A 19,555-nucleotide genomic window follows, 5' to 3' on the forward strand; every position below is an offset into this window, starting at 1 on the left:
ATACGTTGAATTAGCTTTTGGTTTTCCGCTAAAGCAATTTAAGTGGGATAAATTCATATTATACTCACTCCGGAATAGTGTGTGAGTGCGTGCAAATATTCATACGTACCCGCAACGTCGGGGAGATGATTAAATTAGGGAAATGTGCTTGTCGGTTGGCCACCTCGGCTGCAAAATATGTACAGACGCGTATGTACATGGGGCGAATGACACACTCGGTGGCGACGGGACCAGCAGGCTTGCGTTGACGTCACGCGCCAGGCCTCTAGTGCTGTTATTTTTCATTGCTCCACTGCCACCGACACTTTTTGCAAACGACGCGGCGATTTATGATCGGCAAAACATCTCCACGCCCCGACACGGCCAGTTCAGGTGGCAAATTCGGAACAAAATGTTCCTGTCTACTGGGCGTGGCCACGCAAATCGAAAAACCAATTGCTGGAAGCGTTTGTTTCGACTCAATTTAAAGTGTGTCAGTCGTTTCAAAACACTCTCGCTCCTTCGGCTTTGTGAAGAGCAGATAAACTTTTAATGCGCTATAAAGTTTTAACGCAGACATTTATAGTAGCATTCTCGTCGGTTGGCATAGGAATCCGAGAAGCATTTGATTATGAACCTAGAGTTATCAATCTTTTTAATGATCTGTATTGTTATCGTTTCTTAAATTGCATACTATACACCTTCCCTTATTTGATTCAAAACATGTGCATTTAAATTGAATTACAGGCGTGGAAGACCGTAAATCTTAAGTTATCCTCATCAACCTTACTAAACATCGGAAAACAGTTTCCGCTTTTATCTCCCATAACATTACCGAAAATTGCAGAACGCCATAAAGACGCGATGCGGAAAAATCCGCACCAAAATTCGCCCGCACCGGAGTTACTGGTTGATTGCAAAACGCGCCCTCTACGTTTATCAGTTTATCACGCCATTTTCCGACGCAATGCGTCCATAAATTCAGCTGTGAATGCTACAAATTTGGCCTTGCTCTCTGTGAGAATGATATTTTTTATTGCTCACCGGCGGGCAGGTGCCGCAGTCAATGCAAACAGGCGTCGCCCACCCTCGCAGCCGACTCATTGTTTATGATGGCGGAGAAATGTATTACCGCGCTCTGCCTCGCCACTCCGCACTTATATACAACGTGTTAATAATTTCCGCGAAGCCTCTCTTAATGCGGACGTGTTACGAGCAGCGCGTGGACTAATCAAAAAGGGTCGACATCCGCGTACGCTGAATTGTCCTTTTGCAGACAGACGAAAATAGCCCAGTGGCGAGATAGCCGAATGATATTAGACCAGCGGGATGAAATTTTGTCCAAGGGAAACTTATCTCTGGCTAACAAATATATAATTTTTCGACTTCTAAAAATAACCCATGATGCTCTGCGACATGAATTCCAGAATGCTTTCAGAGCTATTTAAAAAGAATTACATTCAAATAAGTAGATCCAGAGCACTGTAATAGAAGAGTCGAAAATAAAAGGCTGCTAACTAAGTAGATGTGCTCCAATATTTAATATTTTTTTAAATAAGGAAGTATGATATTTGCAATTGAGATTTGCCATTTAAATTTTTCTTCATACAGGCAATTCAATCGCAAGAAAAATTTCCACCTTCAAATTGCCTTCAGAGGTGTAAAAAATTACTCATCAGCTGGTTTGCCATACACTTACTTGTCATTAGAAGCTATTGTTTATTTTTCGGTCGCATGTATACACAAGAGCAGCTTGTGCGTTTTCTCCATTAAGCAGCGAGAAGGTGGGCCCGAAATCGATAAAGACGCGAGATCAAGTTCTAAGAGGGATAAACAGCAAGTTGGGCGTGACGTTAATTAGGAAAAATTTATCGCGCGGCTGGCGGAATTAGTGCTGACTTCATCAAGACCGGCGACGGCAGCACCTTTGTGCTTTAGTGCTGACAAGGGGACGAAATATAGCGCGTGTAACAAGCGAGCAGGCTCCAGTTCGGTCCTCCTCCGCGTTCTTAAGGCTGCTTCACACTCGATTCAAGCCTAAAGCCAACCTCTTGGGGATCATTATCAGAGGGCTCATCCGCGAAGTGAGATAAAGAAGCTCTGACTTGACAGAAAATTAACAATGTTGACAAAAGGCGTCTGCGTGCGGGCATGTCATATGAGTGAACAATTAATTTTTCTGTGTTACATGGCGGATGACAGAAATAGCTGGCTGTACAGTACGAGACCATTCTAGTTGATTTATCTATTGAAAATTCACTCTTGGCCACCCGTTCTCAGTCAGTCCAGTTGTAATTTTTCTTTTTAAAATAAAAACATAAAGTATATAAACTATCTGGCCACATCTCACTAATAATGACATAGAAAACCTAGAAAGAGTGAAAACTCGCTATTTTAAGAAAGTGCTTGGAATTTCTAAGTACAATAGATCTCGCTATGCATATGAATTGATTGCGAAAGACTCCAATTTCTATGTAACTGACTTAAAAGATAGATTTAATCTACCAGAGACTGATGTGTATAAAAAGTACTGAGAAGCAAAGAAAACAAATAGTTGTTAATTTGTTCTGAATTTTTTGAGACTGAAACAATGATTAACGACAACTGGCGTGGCCCTGATTTTCCTGATAGACATATTTTTACAAGATTTGCTTGTCATGGCTATTGTAACGCGCGTCTAGGGGAATTTGCTTAATTGCGCTTCGCGTTATTATCTGGCGCGGCTTGAAGAGCCAGCGACCAGATCTAGCCTGTTCTGCTTTGGGCTGCGGGAAGTTCCCGCGATTAAACTGAATTCGGACTCATTCGGCTGGTCTGCGGCACCCAGAGCAGGGCACTCGCCTTGGTCGATCTCGCGGTTAAATAAATTGTCTTCAGTCAAACTTACTGTCTTCAGGTGATCTCAAACAATTTAAACAACTCTCGCTTTACAATTTGAGCACTTGAGTTTATTTTATCAGAAACGACGACCGCCGCTCGCGACGGCCTAGCTTACAATAATAACCTCCTCCCCGCTAGCTAGCGTATGTACAGAGGGGTCGCGTTATACATAAGGTGATAGTGGGGGGAAAAGGTGGCTCCTACACTATCACTATATTTTCTGTAATAATGTAACGTTTCACTATGAACCTAATAATGATTGTAGATGTAAATTCTGTGGTGAGACTTGTGAAAAATATCATATCCAAAAGTGTACAGCAAAAGAAAACTTACTTTGAGAGAAGCAGCAAAAATTTGTAAAAATTGATAAACCTTGATGTTGAGTGTTGCACGCATATTTTGCGTTTAATAAACAATTAATAATAAAGTATATACTTTTATTAATCTTCGATTTTCGATTGAAATGAAACGGAAATGCACACAAGCAGAACCGTAGCATTTTTATCGTCAATAACCACTTTCATCTTAAGCCATTAAATGATAACTTTGCTGCGAGTGCTTCATTGCCAGGCTCATGAATATCTGAATACGATAATAATCCCTTTATGCATCCCTCTCCAGGCACAAGTTAATCAAAATAACTAATTAGACTCCCGTGGCAGAAGCACCTGGCTGGGAGTGTCTGATGGATGAGCAGGGGCGGCAAGTTCGACTGCGCGATGCGTGTAATCCACATGGAGCAGGCAAGACAAACACCCAATTAAGCCTCTGCTGGGGACGCGCTGCAGGGGCTGATTTACGCGTGCAGCCACTTCAATACGAGTGTGCATGTGTGTGCCGCGCGCAGCGATATTGGCTGAGGTTAGAATAATTGAATATAGCACCCGAAGCCGCCTTTCGCACGTTGTCACTCAAGTGTGTGTGTCTTATTGTCTTGTCCGCGCACGGGTTCGGGTCGAGCTGGCCGGGCCGGACCTGCACTCGATCAGAACGCAACCTTGCGACCCGATGGGCAGGCACAATAGAGCTCTAAAACACTGATTGCTCGAGAGGATATAAATTGGTGGTCGAGTTGTTCAATGGGGTTGTGATAGAACACAGATCAATGCACTGTCGCTACAAAAATTAGCGGTTTCCCTTTCAGGAAGCCATGTTATCGGATGGTTTATCGACCAGTTAGTTAACTTTGAAAATTAATTATCATGAGTATATAAGTTACAATATTTTACTGATCAAAAGATTCAAAGCTACCGACGAATCAGTTATAATTTAATCACTGAAAAGCAACAAAAATATATTCTCAATATACAGTTCAATGGATCTGACAAAGAAGTCATTCGTGCAGGCGATTTCTCTGCAAGCTCTGACGCATGCGCACTTCTCGCATATAGGTTCATATTTTTTTGGTGGCAAAAAAGTTCTACTTGTGCTACGCACGTCACGCTCGACTTTTTGGTCGGAAAAGATATCTACATTACCTAATTAGACCCTCAAGAATCGATTGGTGTGCTCAGAAACTTTGTCAAAGACGGTCTTTAAAGGCTCCCGAAATTTTCGACACTTCGATCAGCTTTTAGAGGAATAATTTTAAAATAACTCTTTCTGAACAAAAAGATTCTTTCTCCTCACTCTCACATAGTTTTAATTAATTTTAACCTTATCATGACAAAATTCTGAACTTCATAGTAGCTGAGCTCCTAGAGTTAGAAATAACAAGAGCATACAAGCGAGAGAGGTGTCTGTTGGCGCCGTCTCTCCTTTCCGTCAAGGCGTGAGATGTAAATTCCGCCGTGTAATTAGCATATTGTCAAACAAGGCGCATTCTCCCCGGTAATTTCGTAACTTGACGACGTGCCTATTGTTTGCAAAACAAATTAAGAGCGCATAAACTATTGCTACGTGACGATTCTACATTCGGAGATTAAGCTAAGACTATAGGGCAAGGTTCATCATTTAATTTGCACTCCAACCCTGATTTTGTTAATGCTCCGCTGAACATGAAAGATTTATGTTGGTATTGTTGGTATTTTGAGAGGTCAAAAGAATTTCTGTTTGTTCTGCAAAGAGAATACAAGACATTTAATTTGGTTAAAATCTAGTAGTTCTTTTTGTTTAGCCATTTACAAGATGCATTTTTTCTCAATTTGCAATTCAATGCTGAATTCACCAGTTGCGAAAGCCTTCAGTGTTTGAAGTCGCCAATAGGTGGCGCCAGCGGTTTCTTTTAATTTCAAGGCACGCTCCGATACAGAACCCATTCCTGCCAATGTGCAGTCTTCACTTAAAACAATTTCATTTGATTAGCGCAAACCAAAAATCGGGCGAGCCAATTTCCAATTTAAAAAAAAAAAAATGCTGACAATTCTACGGCAATAAATTGGCTTGACTGATTAAGCACATCAAAAGAAATTATTTTTAGTGAAGAAAGCTCAGTGGCAGGATCAAGTCTGAAATCACAGTGGAAAAAGCGTTAAAATCTAAATTAACCGCTGGCGCCATCTATTCGCGGCTTCGAACACTAAAGGCTTTTGTAACTGATTAATTTCACGAAATGCGCATCAATTTTCATTGCTAATTTACCCTCATCCGTCGATTCTCAAATTTCATAGCTATTTCAGTCTACAATCATACAAACAAGACGTCGCTGGAAACTCTTTTCAGTCCAAGAAATTGCTCTCTTTTTATTTGAGCATCGAGTGAATAACCAAATAAAGCAAATGTCACACAAGTTAATGCACAGTTCAACAGAGGCAATTTCTTCCAGTCAGTTTCGGGGTTAACCACGCTATAATTCAGTTTTCAGGCTTAATTTTCCGAAAAATTTTCACCATGTTTATTTCCATCCCCCGCGGTGTCCACTCTGCTGAGGACTGAGAGCGAACACAGCACGAGCGAGGATAATGTGTGAAACTTGGCGTTAAATTCGCCGTGAAGTCTGGCTAGTTATTAAAGGCTCCCCAACGCGGCCAATCGATGCGGCAACTTTGGTGGCGAAAATTCGATTATTCCGATAGAACTGGCAGCGCATCACAGTAATTATGACAGGCAAGCTGCAGACTGGCTTGGAAATGAGCGCGACGCCGCCGGAAAATCGCCTCCGACGTTAGCCAAACGCTGGTGCTCACAGACGACGGGGTTTTAATTAATTGAGAAGTATTAAAATCTCTGGATTGTTGATTAGTTACGCGCCGCTGGCTCTTTTTAATGGTCTTGTGCGTCAAGCGCTCAAGTGGATTCAAATTACAGTTCAGATCATAATACCAGAGCGGATTACAAATTTTAATAAGCCTTGACAGAAAAATCATTGTTCTCATAAGTGAGTTGGATTATTTCTATATGAATGAAGTCTCAATATGTATTAATAATCTTTAAATAGGCTAACACAAAGGAGAACATAGTATTTTTGCATTTAGAAAAGTCAGTTTAGTTGTATAAAATTCACAGTTTCAATTTCAAACACGTTGCTTATTAACTCTGCTTGTTAGCAACTGATTTGCAACATGAAACTTATAATTAATTTATTTTGTGCTTTCCAATGTGAACAATTTCATGAGTTAAGTCATAGTTATGTATTTCTGCGTAAACAACTAATTAGCAAGCACTTTTAAAAATTGAACTGCCACCATTCCTCGCTTTGAACGCACGCATGCAAAAAAAAAACTGGAAAAGCTAATATATGTCTCTTGAGTACCACTTTCACCTCAAGCGAGTGAATTTTCTTGTACAAAATTTCCACAGTCCTCAAATTATTTACACGGCCTTGACGGGCGTTTTTCGACTCTCGGTTGTCAAATGAGCGCCTTTCAAGCTACTTAATTAACTAGCCTCATCCCTCTCGAGTACGCGAAATTCAGCCTCGGTGCCGCGCTTGCCGCTCTAAATCAAGCGGCCAAAAAAGACACTATGTCGTCGGCTGAGCAATTCTCAGGTTTGAAAAGTGGGTCACGAAGGGGACTCACATACAAATCAAGAGCAGAAAAATCTAGTTGAACGAGTGGAAATTCATTTAATGCATCGGCCGTTGGGTGCAATATAGCAGTCGCATGCAGTTGCGAATAACGCTCTTGAAAAAAGTTACACTTGCACAGGCAGCTCTGTCCGTTGTACGGAGCAATCGGGGTTATGCAACCGGCTTGCTCGCTGCGCGAAGCGGGTTGCAGGCACGCTGAAATAAAGGGGCTCAAATGAAAAACGCACCACCAACGGGAGGTGGAGTTGGAATTAAAAATACTGTATGCACGAGCAGCGTCATAGAAAATTATCATACGCAAAGGATGTTTCCATTCGTATAAACTAGATGCAAATTTGTCAGAGTACAAAAAACGTGCATCTAGTAATTCTGAAAAAAAATAACATATGTATATATAGTAGACTTGTAAATTTAATGAAGTATATACACTTCCAAGGAATGATTTCCCAGCAAATAAATTGAAATAAATATTAATTTTGCTTCCATGCGTGTAAGAAATTTATGTTATTTAATAACAACTAATTACAGCAGCAACAAAACACGGTTTTTAATTTTTCTATTTATTGTTATAATTTAGTAGGTTAACTGACGCAATGGAAACCAGAAAATTTGAATTGATAAGACTCACGTGAATGTGGGCTCAATTCTGTTTTACAGCCAAGAGGTTAGAATTATAAATGTCACAGTCGTCGAGCAGCACCTTCCTCGAACAAGAGCCTTTTCTTAACAGGGGTAAAACTTGAAACAAAGAGCAGCTGTGCACCTCAACCGCGTGCTCCGTGCATGACAACACCTGCGATTTATAGGCGATGGATGTGAATTTATTGGATGACGTGCAGTCACAGCGTAAAGCCCAAGCTTTAAAACCTGCTCTCGCACCGTCGCGACTTCCTCGACTTAAGCTGAGGTAAAAAGTTCTCCGCCAAGTTTTTACACTCTGCCTTCAAATTAAGTTTCTAACGTGGCAAGTGATGTATTGCCCCTTTTTAAGAAAGTGTCTTTAAAAAGTTTTGAGGGCGAAATTTCTCTCTAGGGGGTTTAATACATATTTGACAGGGAGCAGAAGACATTGCGTCCTATTGATAGACACGCAGGAAAATAAATAAAATAAAAAAAACTCAATAAATTTCAAAGATAGAGGAAAATTTGATTTTTCCCTTCAAAGGTACAAACTAATTCCATTACTTAGAGAGTGACGTATTGAAGATGATAAAGAAGGAAGAGCGTGGCTTTATGGAAGTCAAGGTTTAAAAAGATGAAAATAAAATAGAGCTCCTATGTAAGGATAGAATTTCATAAAAACGAATAATTAAATAAAAATGAGTATCTGACTTCGTTCAATAAACTTGGAAAGGACATCTTCAATTCAAACGCAGCAAAATGCCATTTAAGGAGGAATTTGAAATTGCTGGGAAGGCAGAAAACATGTGCGTGCAAAAGTGAATAAATCTGCTCCATGTTCTGACGAAATATCCAAGCACAGCTGCTAGAAGGTCGAAACAAGCCACGATTCAGCAGCTATAAACAACAAAACTAGCAAAAATAAAAGCTCGTAGCTTTCGGCATCGCCGGAACTTGATCTGCTGTCAGCGGCAGCAGCAGCCGGAGCAAACTAGCTCGGCGCGTACATAAACGAATTCTAACTCGCAGCCTTGGGAATCGTTTTCGCAGCTTCCGGGGCAGGCAAAACAACCGAACAAACGTGTGTGTGTACGGAGTCCGAAAATAATTACGCTCGCGTCGGCCGAACCGACAAACAACAATATTGCACGCTCTACGCGATGCTCATTAAAATGCGTCCCTCTGACGTCACTGCCGACGATTGTTGCCTCTGGATTTAGCACCGATGGACTCGACCCTCACTGTTTAAATCATTATAATCTGCCGCTGCCTGAGCACCGCCGGAAATAATTCATGCCGCAAAGTTCGACGAGCCGAGCCTGCTTTTGTCACAAACCCTTGCCGCGTTGCTTAATTGCCCCGCTTGCCTTTTTAACCCGATCGGAAGCATGCTGATGCAGCCAACTTTCTCCCAAGCAGCCGCGTGTGACCCAAATTTTGCTTTGCGGCACCTAAAGTGACACTCACCACATTATTGGCTTCGATAAATTTCCCCGCCCGAATTTGCATCCGCGAGTGGAATAAACGCTTTTCGTTGGAGTGTGCAGGAGGGGATTTTAATAAAATCTGCCCTGACAGCCGGCAGGGGTGCGAAGCGTTTCAGCACGGGGGGTGAGCGCGTCAGGAACGTGCCTCTTGCGTCAATATAGCCGGTTGACTTTGAGTGACTGAAAACCAAGGGAGAGAGCGGATTCGTCATGAAATGAAATCAAAGTAGGCCTATCTCGAGGAGCTGGACGGTTGGATCCGTAGATCGGATATTTACAGAAAAGACCCGCATTGGTTCTAAGAGAAACGTCCGGCTCACAGAACTTCAATTCCGTCTGACGTTGATAAATAAACAAGAAGTTTTGTTTTTCCTCTGACTGCGTGTTCTGGGAAGGCATCCAAATTGCTTTTTTAATTTGCACATTCAATTTGCATAGCAAATAAGAACTGTCTTGGAGCACTTTATTTTTTCCCTTTAAAGCTAACGATTCAATCCAAATGAATGGAACCGGTAGGGTGGGATTAGTTTGCCAAAGTTGTGAAATATCAATTTACGCTCCGCGAGATTTAACGAGATCCTGAGAAAACTTCCGCTCGCTCCTCTTAATTTGCATCCCCCGGCCTTTTGCCATAATGTTATATAGGCCCAATAAAAGTGCGGAGGCGTTTGGGCTGCTGCAAAGTGCGGCAGAATGGCGCAGAGTAAGCAAAAATGTCGAGCGGAAGCCTCTCTCGTTTTGGATCCGTTCATTGACGCGTGAGAGCAGCTTTTCGGGCCAAAGGGAAGACAATGAATGGGTTCAGGTGTGCAGCAGATAACAATCTAGAGCGCACCGAATGGCGCGTTTCACTTTGCTTGACGGCTGATTTCTGCCCGTGACGTCACCTAATGAGCTTCGGTAGAGATAAAAAAGTTTCTCTTTCGCGACAGTATGGGAAATGAGAATCCCAAACTGACTCTCACTCATTCAGCAACGGGGACGCAAGAAAGACAAAAACTGACATTTGCTGGACAAATAAATAATACTTGTAGTGTTCTGGGAAAGTTTCTATCCTGATCGCGATCAGATATTCCTGGATTAAACTGTGAATTTTAATCAACTTTTTAAAGATCATGGTAAATTTGTGGGAGTCAAGGTAACAATAGCTGAAGTCGATTTATTGTTATTATAAATTTAGAATTACAGTTCGTAGCAGCTTATCAAGACAATACGGATATTGAGGAAGAGTGATAACCATTTGTTGATGACAAAGGACCATAGTTTAGCTTGGAAACCGTGCATTTGAAGTGCTACACACATATGTTCATTTGGATCGGTATAGAGAGCGTTTGAAATAGAAACCGACCGAAAGCACCATTAAGCGTCCCTTTGTAATGAATAGCACTCAAAGCAACATTGTTCATTGAGAACTCGGTTCAAAGTTGTAATCAGCTATAGTCTCTCCCTAAAAATCATATAGCCTTTTTGCTGCAAACAGTCGAAATGATTACATTCTCCGAATCAATGAAGATCGCACCAGCGCCATCAGTTCTTTGTTGTTCCCTGCGAATGCGAATCAGCTTTATCTTCCAGCGAGCCGTGCGATTCCCATCGTTTTTTACGACTTCAAACGCAGAAACCTCGGGAAAAAGCAGACAAGGCCTTCTTTCCTTTCTTTCCAGACTAAACTGAGTAATTGCGTCAATAACGGCGCAAACTTGAGCTGGCTCCCCAGAATCAATGTGGCAAAGTAAAAGGCACAGTTTCCAGTTTCAAGGAATCCAATCAACCGGCTGCAAGTGAGGAAGTTCACACGCCTTCAGAAATCTCGAGAGGGGCACGCGGTATAAGTGTTATTTCTCACAGCAGATAGCGCGAAAATTGATGTGAATCCTTGCCCAGGAGGGAGAGCTGCGAATTTTGCGGGAGCTTTGCCACGTGCTCTCACGCACACAGCCATTCTGCTTAACCAAATTTTCAGCCTCGTTTTCGCATTTTCAAAGGCAGAGTGCTTTCCAGGCCCTCAACATAATTTCTTATTCCTTAACATATCACTCATAAGAAGGTTCCAAGCAATCAAATTACAAAGCACCAGTCGTAGATAATATTTTAGCAGGATATCTGCGTGGCAATATGTCTACAATGTCGATGTGAATAGACATAGCTTTGAGAAAAAAATTGGAAGAATGTTACTGCGGGGGATTATTCTCGAATTTATAGGTCAAGGTAGCATTTTGAAAATATGTGCTGTAATAACATAAATGCGCTTAATTGCAAAATAGGGGGTTCATTAAGGAAAGAGAGAATACTGAAAAATTGCGCTATTTTCATCTTCTTTTTCTGCAGAGGGCTGTCACAGAGATTAATTTAAATTCTTCGCAAAGGTTACGACGCAAAAGGCAACCCTTAACAAGGAGTTTTATTAGCACTACGCGCTGCGTAACCTAACTTTAATTAAGTGTTCACCGGAGGCCCAACAACTTCCCTAAGGCCAGACTGGCTGCCATATATTTTTTGCGTCGTGTCAGTCCACACCAGATTAATTCCACCTTTTCCCTCCATAAATAACTAGCAGGTATAAGGTAAGAGCAAAGTTGCTCGATTGATTGGTTTCTGAAAAGATATAAACATCAATATGTGGGGGAAATAGTAAAAATGTCACTACATTATAATCGATCAAAAATCTCGAAGCCTGACTAAATACCAAAACTTAGGTGGCTCATCCAGCCAACTCGCCAAAATTTACGAAGCAGATCGATCAAGCACCTCACCGTTTTATTAAGAAGCAGAAATTATCCGCAGCAGCTCCAGGGCTTGTGTTGTTAAGGCAGGCAGCGATTTCCCGCACCAAACTTTTCCCATGTGAGGGTGCAGATTTTAATAAGAACCCCTTTATTAAGAAGATCCTTTGTTTGTGTCGCACAGGCCGGCGTCGATCGGCTGCGCGTGCTTTGTACATAATTAACGGAAAGCCTGAGCCTGCCTCTGACATTTTGTCATATCTCCGTGGAAACACACCTACGCCCAACGCTGGCGAGTTTTTCTTGTGCGTGTTGTGTTCCCGCCAAGGGAATATCGCATATCAAATGGTCCAGCACAGGACTGACCCTCTAGGCACGACCCTTTCGAATTCAGCCAGGATTTGTGTGCCTTCAATCAACATTGATTAATTCTGCATGCTTGATAATCCACGTTGTAATACCAACACAGCCAGGCAAAACCGACAGTGTTTAGCGCTAATAAATTACAATTTCACGATCCGAGCAGTGCTCATAAAATTTGCTCTTTAAGCTGGAAGTGGCAACATTTTTTGTTTATTCAGCAAACAATCGCAATAAAAGGGTTTTCATTTTCGTGTGGGAAGGGATAAATCGTTGGTGGTCTGAAATTCGCAATTACTCTATCTAGAGTTCACTTTCCAACTCAAATTAACTCTGCCACATAAAACCAGGCCACCCACACGATTCCAATTTAATTGCATTCAGCTAGCTTGCATGGTGCAGAGCATCTCCACCCGCACGATTTTTTTCTTTCTTTTGTGGTGGTCGTTGCGAGAGAAAAGCCAGCCGCTCTTTAATTTCCCAGTCCCTCCGCCATTGTTTGACGAAAAGACTTACTTACTTGATCACAAAGCCTCCGCAACATTGCACCACACTCGTGCACACACGGGATTGAGGGTAAATATCGGAGCACATAAAGGACGGTGGTAAGTCTATTCGCTCTCTTCAGCCGCCGACGAAAGAGCTGACAAACGGAGTTTCAGCAAGAAACGTATTCTGTGGTCGGTCCCAGCCACCGAAAATGAAGAAGAGGCCGTGGTTACATTACAAAGTCGCCTCATCCCTCAGCCTCTCATTCAATGTCGGAACGGAGAAGCAATGTCGTTGAATGAATTCATTTCGAGACTTCAAGCCACCAAATTTGATGAAGAAAATTCATATTTTTGCCGATTGCAAAAGTTATTTAAATTTTAAAAATAAGGAAAATCTCTTTATGCCTAGATATCTTTAAATTGGCAAAGTTATAAAGTCTATAAAATTGTGAAAGAAATTCATTTGATCTAGGGCAATGAACACAAACTGAGCTTTCTCCTGAGAGTTAACCATCAAAATTCGTCAGATTTTAGTATTCAGTGCAAACATTGCCCTCGTCAGTGCAGGCGAAGCGTTGTCTTTTGCTGTTTTGAATTCGTAACATTATGCTGCACATGCAGAAAATACTGAAAGTGCTCTAACTGCGCATTTCAGTGCTGAGGTGATCGTTTGGCAGCAGCATTGTGCTGACCTGCTTTTACAATTGACAACTCGTAAAAAGAATTTCCAGGTTGAAATTAAAAGCTGGCGTCCATATCATACGATTCTGGCACTTCTTCAAAAGCCTTTCAGACTAATATCTATTCAGCTCGCGCAATTGTGGAAATGCACCCGCAGCCAAGAGATTACGTCCTCACGTGAGCTCAAACATGTATTTATCTGGCCCAGGTCGACTATTGTGAAAGTGAAATAAAAATCAAACTTTGTGACCTCTGCAGCCACTTGCCAATCACTCTGCAAATCACACGGCCAAAGGGAAAATAGGAGAACATCCGTACATACTTTAGTGTGCAGTGGGTTGCGAGTACATAGTGTGTTCTCGGTCCACCGCGGAGAAGACTTTGCGTGAAAGGCCCGGCTTTCAATAGAATTGCGCGGCTCAACGGGCAACACTGCTGGGATATCATCACGCAGCCATTGTCGGCGAAATCAATAGCAAATTTGCACCACACAATATTGCCCTCTCGAGTATCGACGGTGCCACTTCTTGCCTCTCATTCCGACTGCCGGCGTCTTTCCGGGCCACTCTCGGCCGCGCCCAAATGAATGGAACATGCAAATGGTCTGGCCCGGAATGACATATGAACGCACATAAATACGCCTGTTTCGCAGGGACCGTTCAGATTCGCTAACGTACTAAGTCTGTGCAAGTGTATACATGTATTTGCACATACATGTGCATATATGTCTGTGCGTGCAAGCGGTGCTCGGATTATTTTTCGCCCGCGCCGCCAGCGTTTCGCTTCAAGAGAGCATGTGGTGCATGAGCAGCGTACGTGTTGGTGCGAGAGAAAGGGTTTTCAGAGCCTGGTGGTGCCATTAACGAAATGAGTTCTCGTCTCGGCCGCTTGAGAGCGATTTAAAAATGTTTCGCACACGACAATGACAGGTCGAATGGCCTACAATGATTGCGCCTTCGCCACATTCGAATTTCAAATGCCTCTCAGCTTTTGTTTGGTAGTAGGGGGTCGACACTTTTCCTGCTGCGTGCTCCGGCAAAAATCAATGCGATTAATTCAAATTCACCTTGTTTTTCACGTTATTTTGACCTTTGGATGGCAAAAACAGGTTATGTTAAATTCAGCTGCAGTAAAAGTTTAGAAACAAGAGTGATTCTTAATGGGAAATATATTCACCAACATAATCATTACCAAGAAGGGACCCAGACAAGTACCAAGTCATTAATTCCTAAAGAAACTGCTCTATTATATATGTAAGTGGTTTATTTCATACTGCTGCGTATGGCATGAAGTTTTTTTTTGCAGTGCGTCGCAATGGATTGTATTGCTATTAAACTGTCAGATAAAGAGCAGAAATTTTACGTTCTATTCGGGAATACCACTGATGGCCCTTTGTCATGTATAACAGCAGTTGGCGTGACGAACAGACGGCACATAAGCTGTTTGATTTGCGCTGATTCAATTTCACGCCCACTAAGCCGCACAAGTGGACAGGGTCTGTATACACACATATTCGCATGACCACTCCAGCCCATCTGCCGACATTGCCGGTTAGAATTTTCAACAAAAGCAGAACGTGCGAGTTGCCAAATCTAATTAAACAGTCGAGAACGACTGTTGCGCCTAAAATCTCGCTCCGTAGTCTCCGCACAGAAACGGCAGGAGTCAACTCTCTGCCAGAAATTCGTCAAAGGAGAGCAACGTCACACGCGTCCTCCTAACCTCGTAAGATTGGCATAAGCTGGTAGCATTTCACAGCTATTAAAACGCGGTGACGGTCATTAGCCACGATGCGACAAATCCATTAGAAAGTGCATCCGACCTTTAAAGTTCAGACTAAGCTGCCAATCCATCAACCCGAGTCACCAACCACCCTCACTGCTGTTATATCGTAAAAGGAAAAGTGCCGAAGTTTGTAAGCCGATTATTTCCCAAAATAGCTGCGCAGCACCTGCGCGTGCCGAATGAATTGTGTAAGGAATAAAATACTTGTGCTCAAACGGTAATTACGAAAGGGACGAGCGTATTGTGCTGTGCTGCGCAGAAGAGAGTCTGATAGCGTTGGGACCGAGCGAGCGGTAATTACTCCGAGTGCGGTAATTAAGCGGCGCCGCCGTTCAAGAGCCGCACAGCCTGAAAGACACTAAAATTCCGAATGGAGCAAATGACAAGTGTACGACGGCGCAATCGGTGAACAAAAGCGGTGCTCGCACAAGCGGCCCTAAGCAGCAGCGATTTGCACAAAACACTGTGCAGCCGCATAATTTTAGCGCAATTAACAACAATAATTATGCCCTGAATCTCAGGCCTCCATTACTTACAGTAAATGTTTATTACGTTTTCCGAGAACGCAGTGACGTGGAGGTCTGTTTCCTCCCAGGAGGAAATGAAAAATATTGTTGGAAATGCACTGATGGGAAGAAAATTTTATTTACTATTTGTTGTGTATTCTGGTCACGTTACGTGATGTTCCTGTTGAGTTTTCTATTAAAAAATCGCAACTTTGTCGTATTGAAACTGTACAAAATTAATAAAGAAAGTGTATTGTAGTACAATTTCCCCAAAAGATCTATGGAAAAACCTATGAATATTTGTTTTAAAGCATTTATTTATTCTCCGATTCAAGATACACTTGTCAAACAAAAATACAATAAAAAATGTTTACGATATAAATGTTTTGAGAATGATTTAACATCGGAGATTAATATCTTTCAATCAATATTGCAGGCAGCAATCGTGACAGAGCTGATACATACGATGGTTGCCTAGCACCGAACAATTCACATATGCCAAAGACGCATAATTCATTATGACTAACTTTCCATTGATCAATTTAATATCGGAAAAACTTAGAATATTTAGAGCGGACTGCATAATTCATTTGCAAGAGAGTCTAAACCATCAAAATACTAAAAAAATATCATTTCAAATTTTTACAGCCTTTTTATATTCAAGCATTTTTACTACTAAAACTAATATCCAAACGGTTTGATACTGTTTTTTAGTGAAATATTAACTTAATAACAAAATATTAAAAAATGTTTTTTGATAAGAAACAACTTATTACAAATTATGCAATACAAAAAATTTATTCAAGCTTCAGGTCATCGTTTTTCACATTTAATAGTTCTTTCGTAAATGAGATGACTTTCGATTTTTCGAAAAATATATCAATTACACACTGCCATATGTATTAGAAAGACGAAAATTTTAATATTATTTTACTGACAGTTTCCTATTAATTCTAGATTTCAAATAATCCAAGTGACTGAATTAAAACTCCATGGTCTTCGGTAAAAGAACACGGTTTATTAATCGTATCAATCACAACATTCACCATTTCTTTTACACAGTTAAAATTTTACGTCTATAGCCACGTCTAGCAATAATTATTATTAACAACGTAAACGTGTTAAAGTCGAATCAAAAATTTTATGGTCTATTACCTAGTAAACATAAAATATGAATTTATGGCCCTGTTTATGGTTAACGCTGTCGTAAACTCCTAATAATCCCTTTCTTTTGTGCTGTGCCAAAAATATATTCCACGCCAAACAGACCTAAAAGGATTTGCTTCTCACAATCCAGATTATGCAATAAACTCGAATCTCTAACAGCATTTCATCCGAATAAATCCTACGAGACACTGGGATTCTCGAAGGGAGAGCGAAAATTTGCCAAAATATCGCAGTGCTAAACGCAAAATCATGACATGTGTGGGATAGGATTTTTGCAGAAGATGATAATTTCATGTTTTTGTGTGCTTTCCTGTGAAGACAAGAGCAGAAATATATTGTTCTGAAACTTTTCCGAGAAAGCATGAACTGAAAGGAAAGCAGCTTATCGCCATTCGGCTTTTAGTCTCCGATGGAACAGCACACCGAGGAGAAGACGAAAATGTGATGTGACGAGGTGAATGAAACTTGTTTAATATACGACCGTAGAAATAGAGTGAGGAAAAATCAAACTCGCTCACCTTTGCCATAGCGTGCCTCAATCTGAGCCTGCAAAATGTTGATGCCAGGCACTATGATGGCGGGCAGTGTTCTCGAGCGCAGCAGCGGCGGCTTGCCCTTCGACGGTTCGGCATCAACGGTGGCGATTCCGGCACTGCTGGCGATGGCGGCGGCCGTCGCGGCTGCCACCGGACTGTAACATGGGAAAGCGATGCTTCATGTAATCAGCTAAAACTTTAACTGCACGGTTAGTTTTCAATCTATAAATCAAGCTGACGATTTTGGTAGTTTTAATTTTGAGCCTTGCGACTTACGCGATATATATTTATGTGAAACCCATTTTGTCATTTCGACCATAATAATGCTTGAGCATGATTTGCTGTGATATTCCGAAAAAGCTAATTCAAAATTTTAACAAAATTTTTCGGAGCTTTTAAAAGCAATTGTTTTGTACTCCGATAGAATAGTAAATAAAACAACTAAACTGGAAATATTTACACTATCCTATCGGAATTCCTGTACCGAACAAAGGTTTAGCTTTTTACAAATTGGGAAAATAATATCACAATAAGGAAAGCCTAAAAGCAAAGCCAGCAGTTCCATTTATTAAAGGGAGCATTCCTTTGCTCACTCTTCGCCTGAAAACCAATATACCGCCAATTTCCCCTTGGTTCGCGAGCGGTATTATTTACCAACGACAACGAAAGCAACAATAAAAAGTCCATGTTATTGACAATTTCCTCAGATATTAAATCCGCAAAGAAGACAAAAGCGATATGACACGGTGGCAAAAAATGCTGAGTAACTTTTTACTCTCTTTTTTGCATCCTCCAAAAGACATCAAGCTGAGGCGAAAGACGGATGCTGCTGGAGTGAAAAGTGTTTGCATTTACTAATGGCGTGCCGGCAGAAGGCTTTCGCCGACAAAAGCGTTGAAAAGAGTAATGAAAAATCTGGCTGGGGAAGCTGGTAAACGAAATGTCAAGGCGCGAATGCACTAAACATTATGGTGGGGACGGTCCCTGCGGCAGGCACAAACCCTTTGGACTCGCTCGCTGCTCTTTTGAAAGGCGACTCTCAAAGTGCGGTACCATATTTCTTCATTAGGCCAACTTAAAGACCGAGTGCTGACAGCGAGCCATGGTTTCAGGTATCGCCCCTGGAATTCGACGCCATAAACACCCGCTATGAGCATGATCTTTTAATCACTCCGCGTTTGTCCTCTTGACCGTAGTCTTTGATCCTATTATACCAAGAAGTTCTCCTCACATATTTTTATAAATACATATTTATTTCTGGTTCTCAGAATTTGCAGTTGATGCATACATCACACATAAAAGGCAACAACAAAATAGGTTTCTCGCTATTTTATGTTCAACTTTTTGTTGATTGTTAAGGGCCAACAGGACAACTTTGTCTTATGCTTGCCAAAACCAAAATATTACAAATTATAACAAAACATTATAAAAGAGAGGTTTGTTCAGCAGTGAGAAAACATCATACATTCGATTGTTCGTTTAAACGCACTTGAGTTATCATTCATACGTATATTTGACGACAGATTGTTCCATTTTTAATCTCGTAATACAACATTGAGTTTTTAATTTTAGTATAATTTATCAAATCATTGGATCCCATTTGATTTATATTTGATTATATTGTTAATTGCATACAACGAGTTTTAAGCTTAGATATTGGGCAACCAAATTAACTGCCGGTCATTTAAAATGAGACAAAACTATGTATAGCCACTGTCTCGCTTATACATATTAAGAGTTGCGAGGGCTGGTAAATATTTTAGTATTGTGACGTTACAAATGTATCTGAGCATAACTTTCTACTCTAGTTGACAAGATCAATCAGTTATTCATTATCATCAACAAACTTTCCTACAGACAAGAAACCACCGTGAATCTATCTTTCAGTGCGCGGTGTCTTTGTGGGACGACAAAAGAGCGCAGGCAAAGAACCCTTAACACAAATAACGAGCGCGTGTACATAGCGGAAAAATACAAAGCTATCCGAAAGGACTTGTCCAGCTCGTGTGATTATTCTACTTGGGGTGAAGGTCAAGAATGGTAAATATTTTATCGCGCTCTGCCCGAAATAACGACAACAAGCAAAGCCGCGCGCGCACCACGACACTTTTCTTTCACGCTGAGAGGTATAACTGAATATTGCACAGGCCACTTGTTTGTTGTTAGAGGCTGGTGGCTAACAAGCCTGGCCACCCTCCAGCTGCACCCTGCGCAAACACTATACACGGTGTGTACACACAAGCCTTAAAGGCGACGTGCCCTCCAGATTAGCCATTGGTGTGTGTACTGTGCTGAGTCAGGTAGGAATGACGGCTCACAGAGAGAATGTCGTTTGCACGGCTGCCTCAATGCCCAACAGAAGAAAATCA

General features: G+C 41.4%; 1 protein-coding gene across 3 annotated transcripts in view; it reads right to left on the reverse strand.

The window, feature by feature from the left end:
- The window catches only part of wake (wide awake), a 94,491-nt gene that overhangs the window by 41,209 nt on the left and 33,727 nt on the right, over window positions 1-19,555 (reverse strand). For all 3 annotated transcript variants that reach the window (XM_065482386.1, XM_065482385.1, XM_065482387.1), the window contains exon 2: window positions 17,169-17,341. In XM_065482386.1, coding sequence (XP_065338458.1) covers window positions 17,169-17,341 — 173 coding nt within the window. The remainder of the gene's footprint in view (window positions 1-17,168; window positions 17,342-19,555) is intronic.

Source organism: Cloeon dipterum, chromosome 3 (assembly GCF_949628265.1).
Source record: "Cloeon dipterum chromosome 3, ieCloDipt1.1, whole genome shotgun sequence".
NCBI classification, from domain to species: domain Eukaryota; kingdom Metazoa; phylum Arthropoda; class Insecta; order Ephemeroptera; family Baetidae; genus Cloeon; species Cloeon dipterum.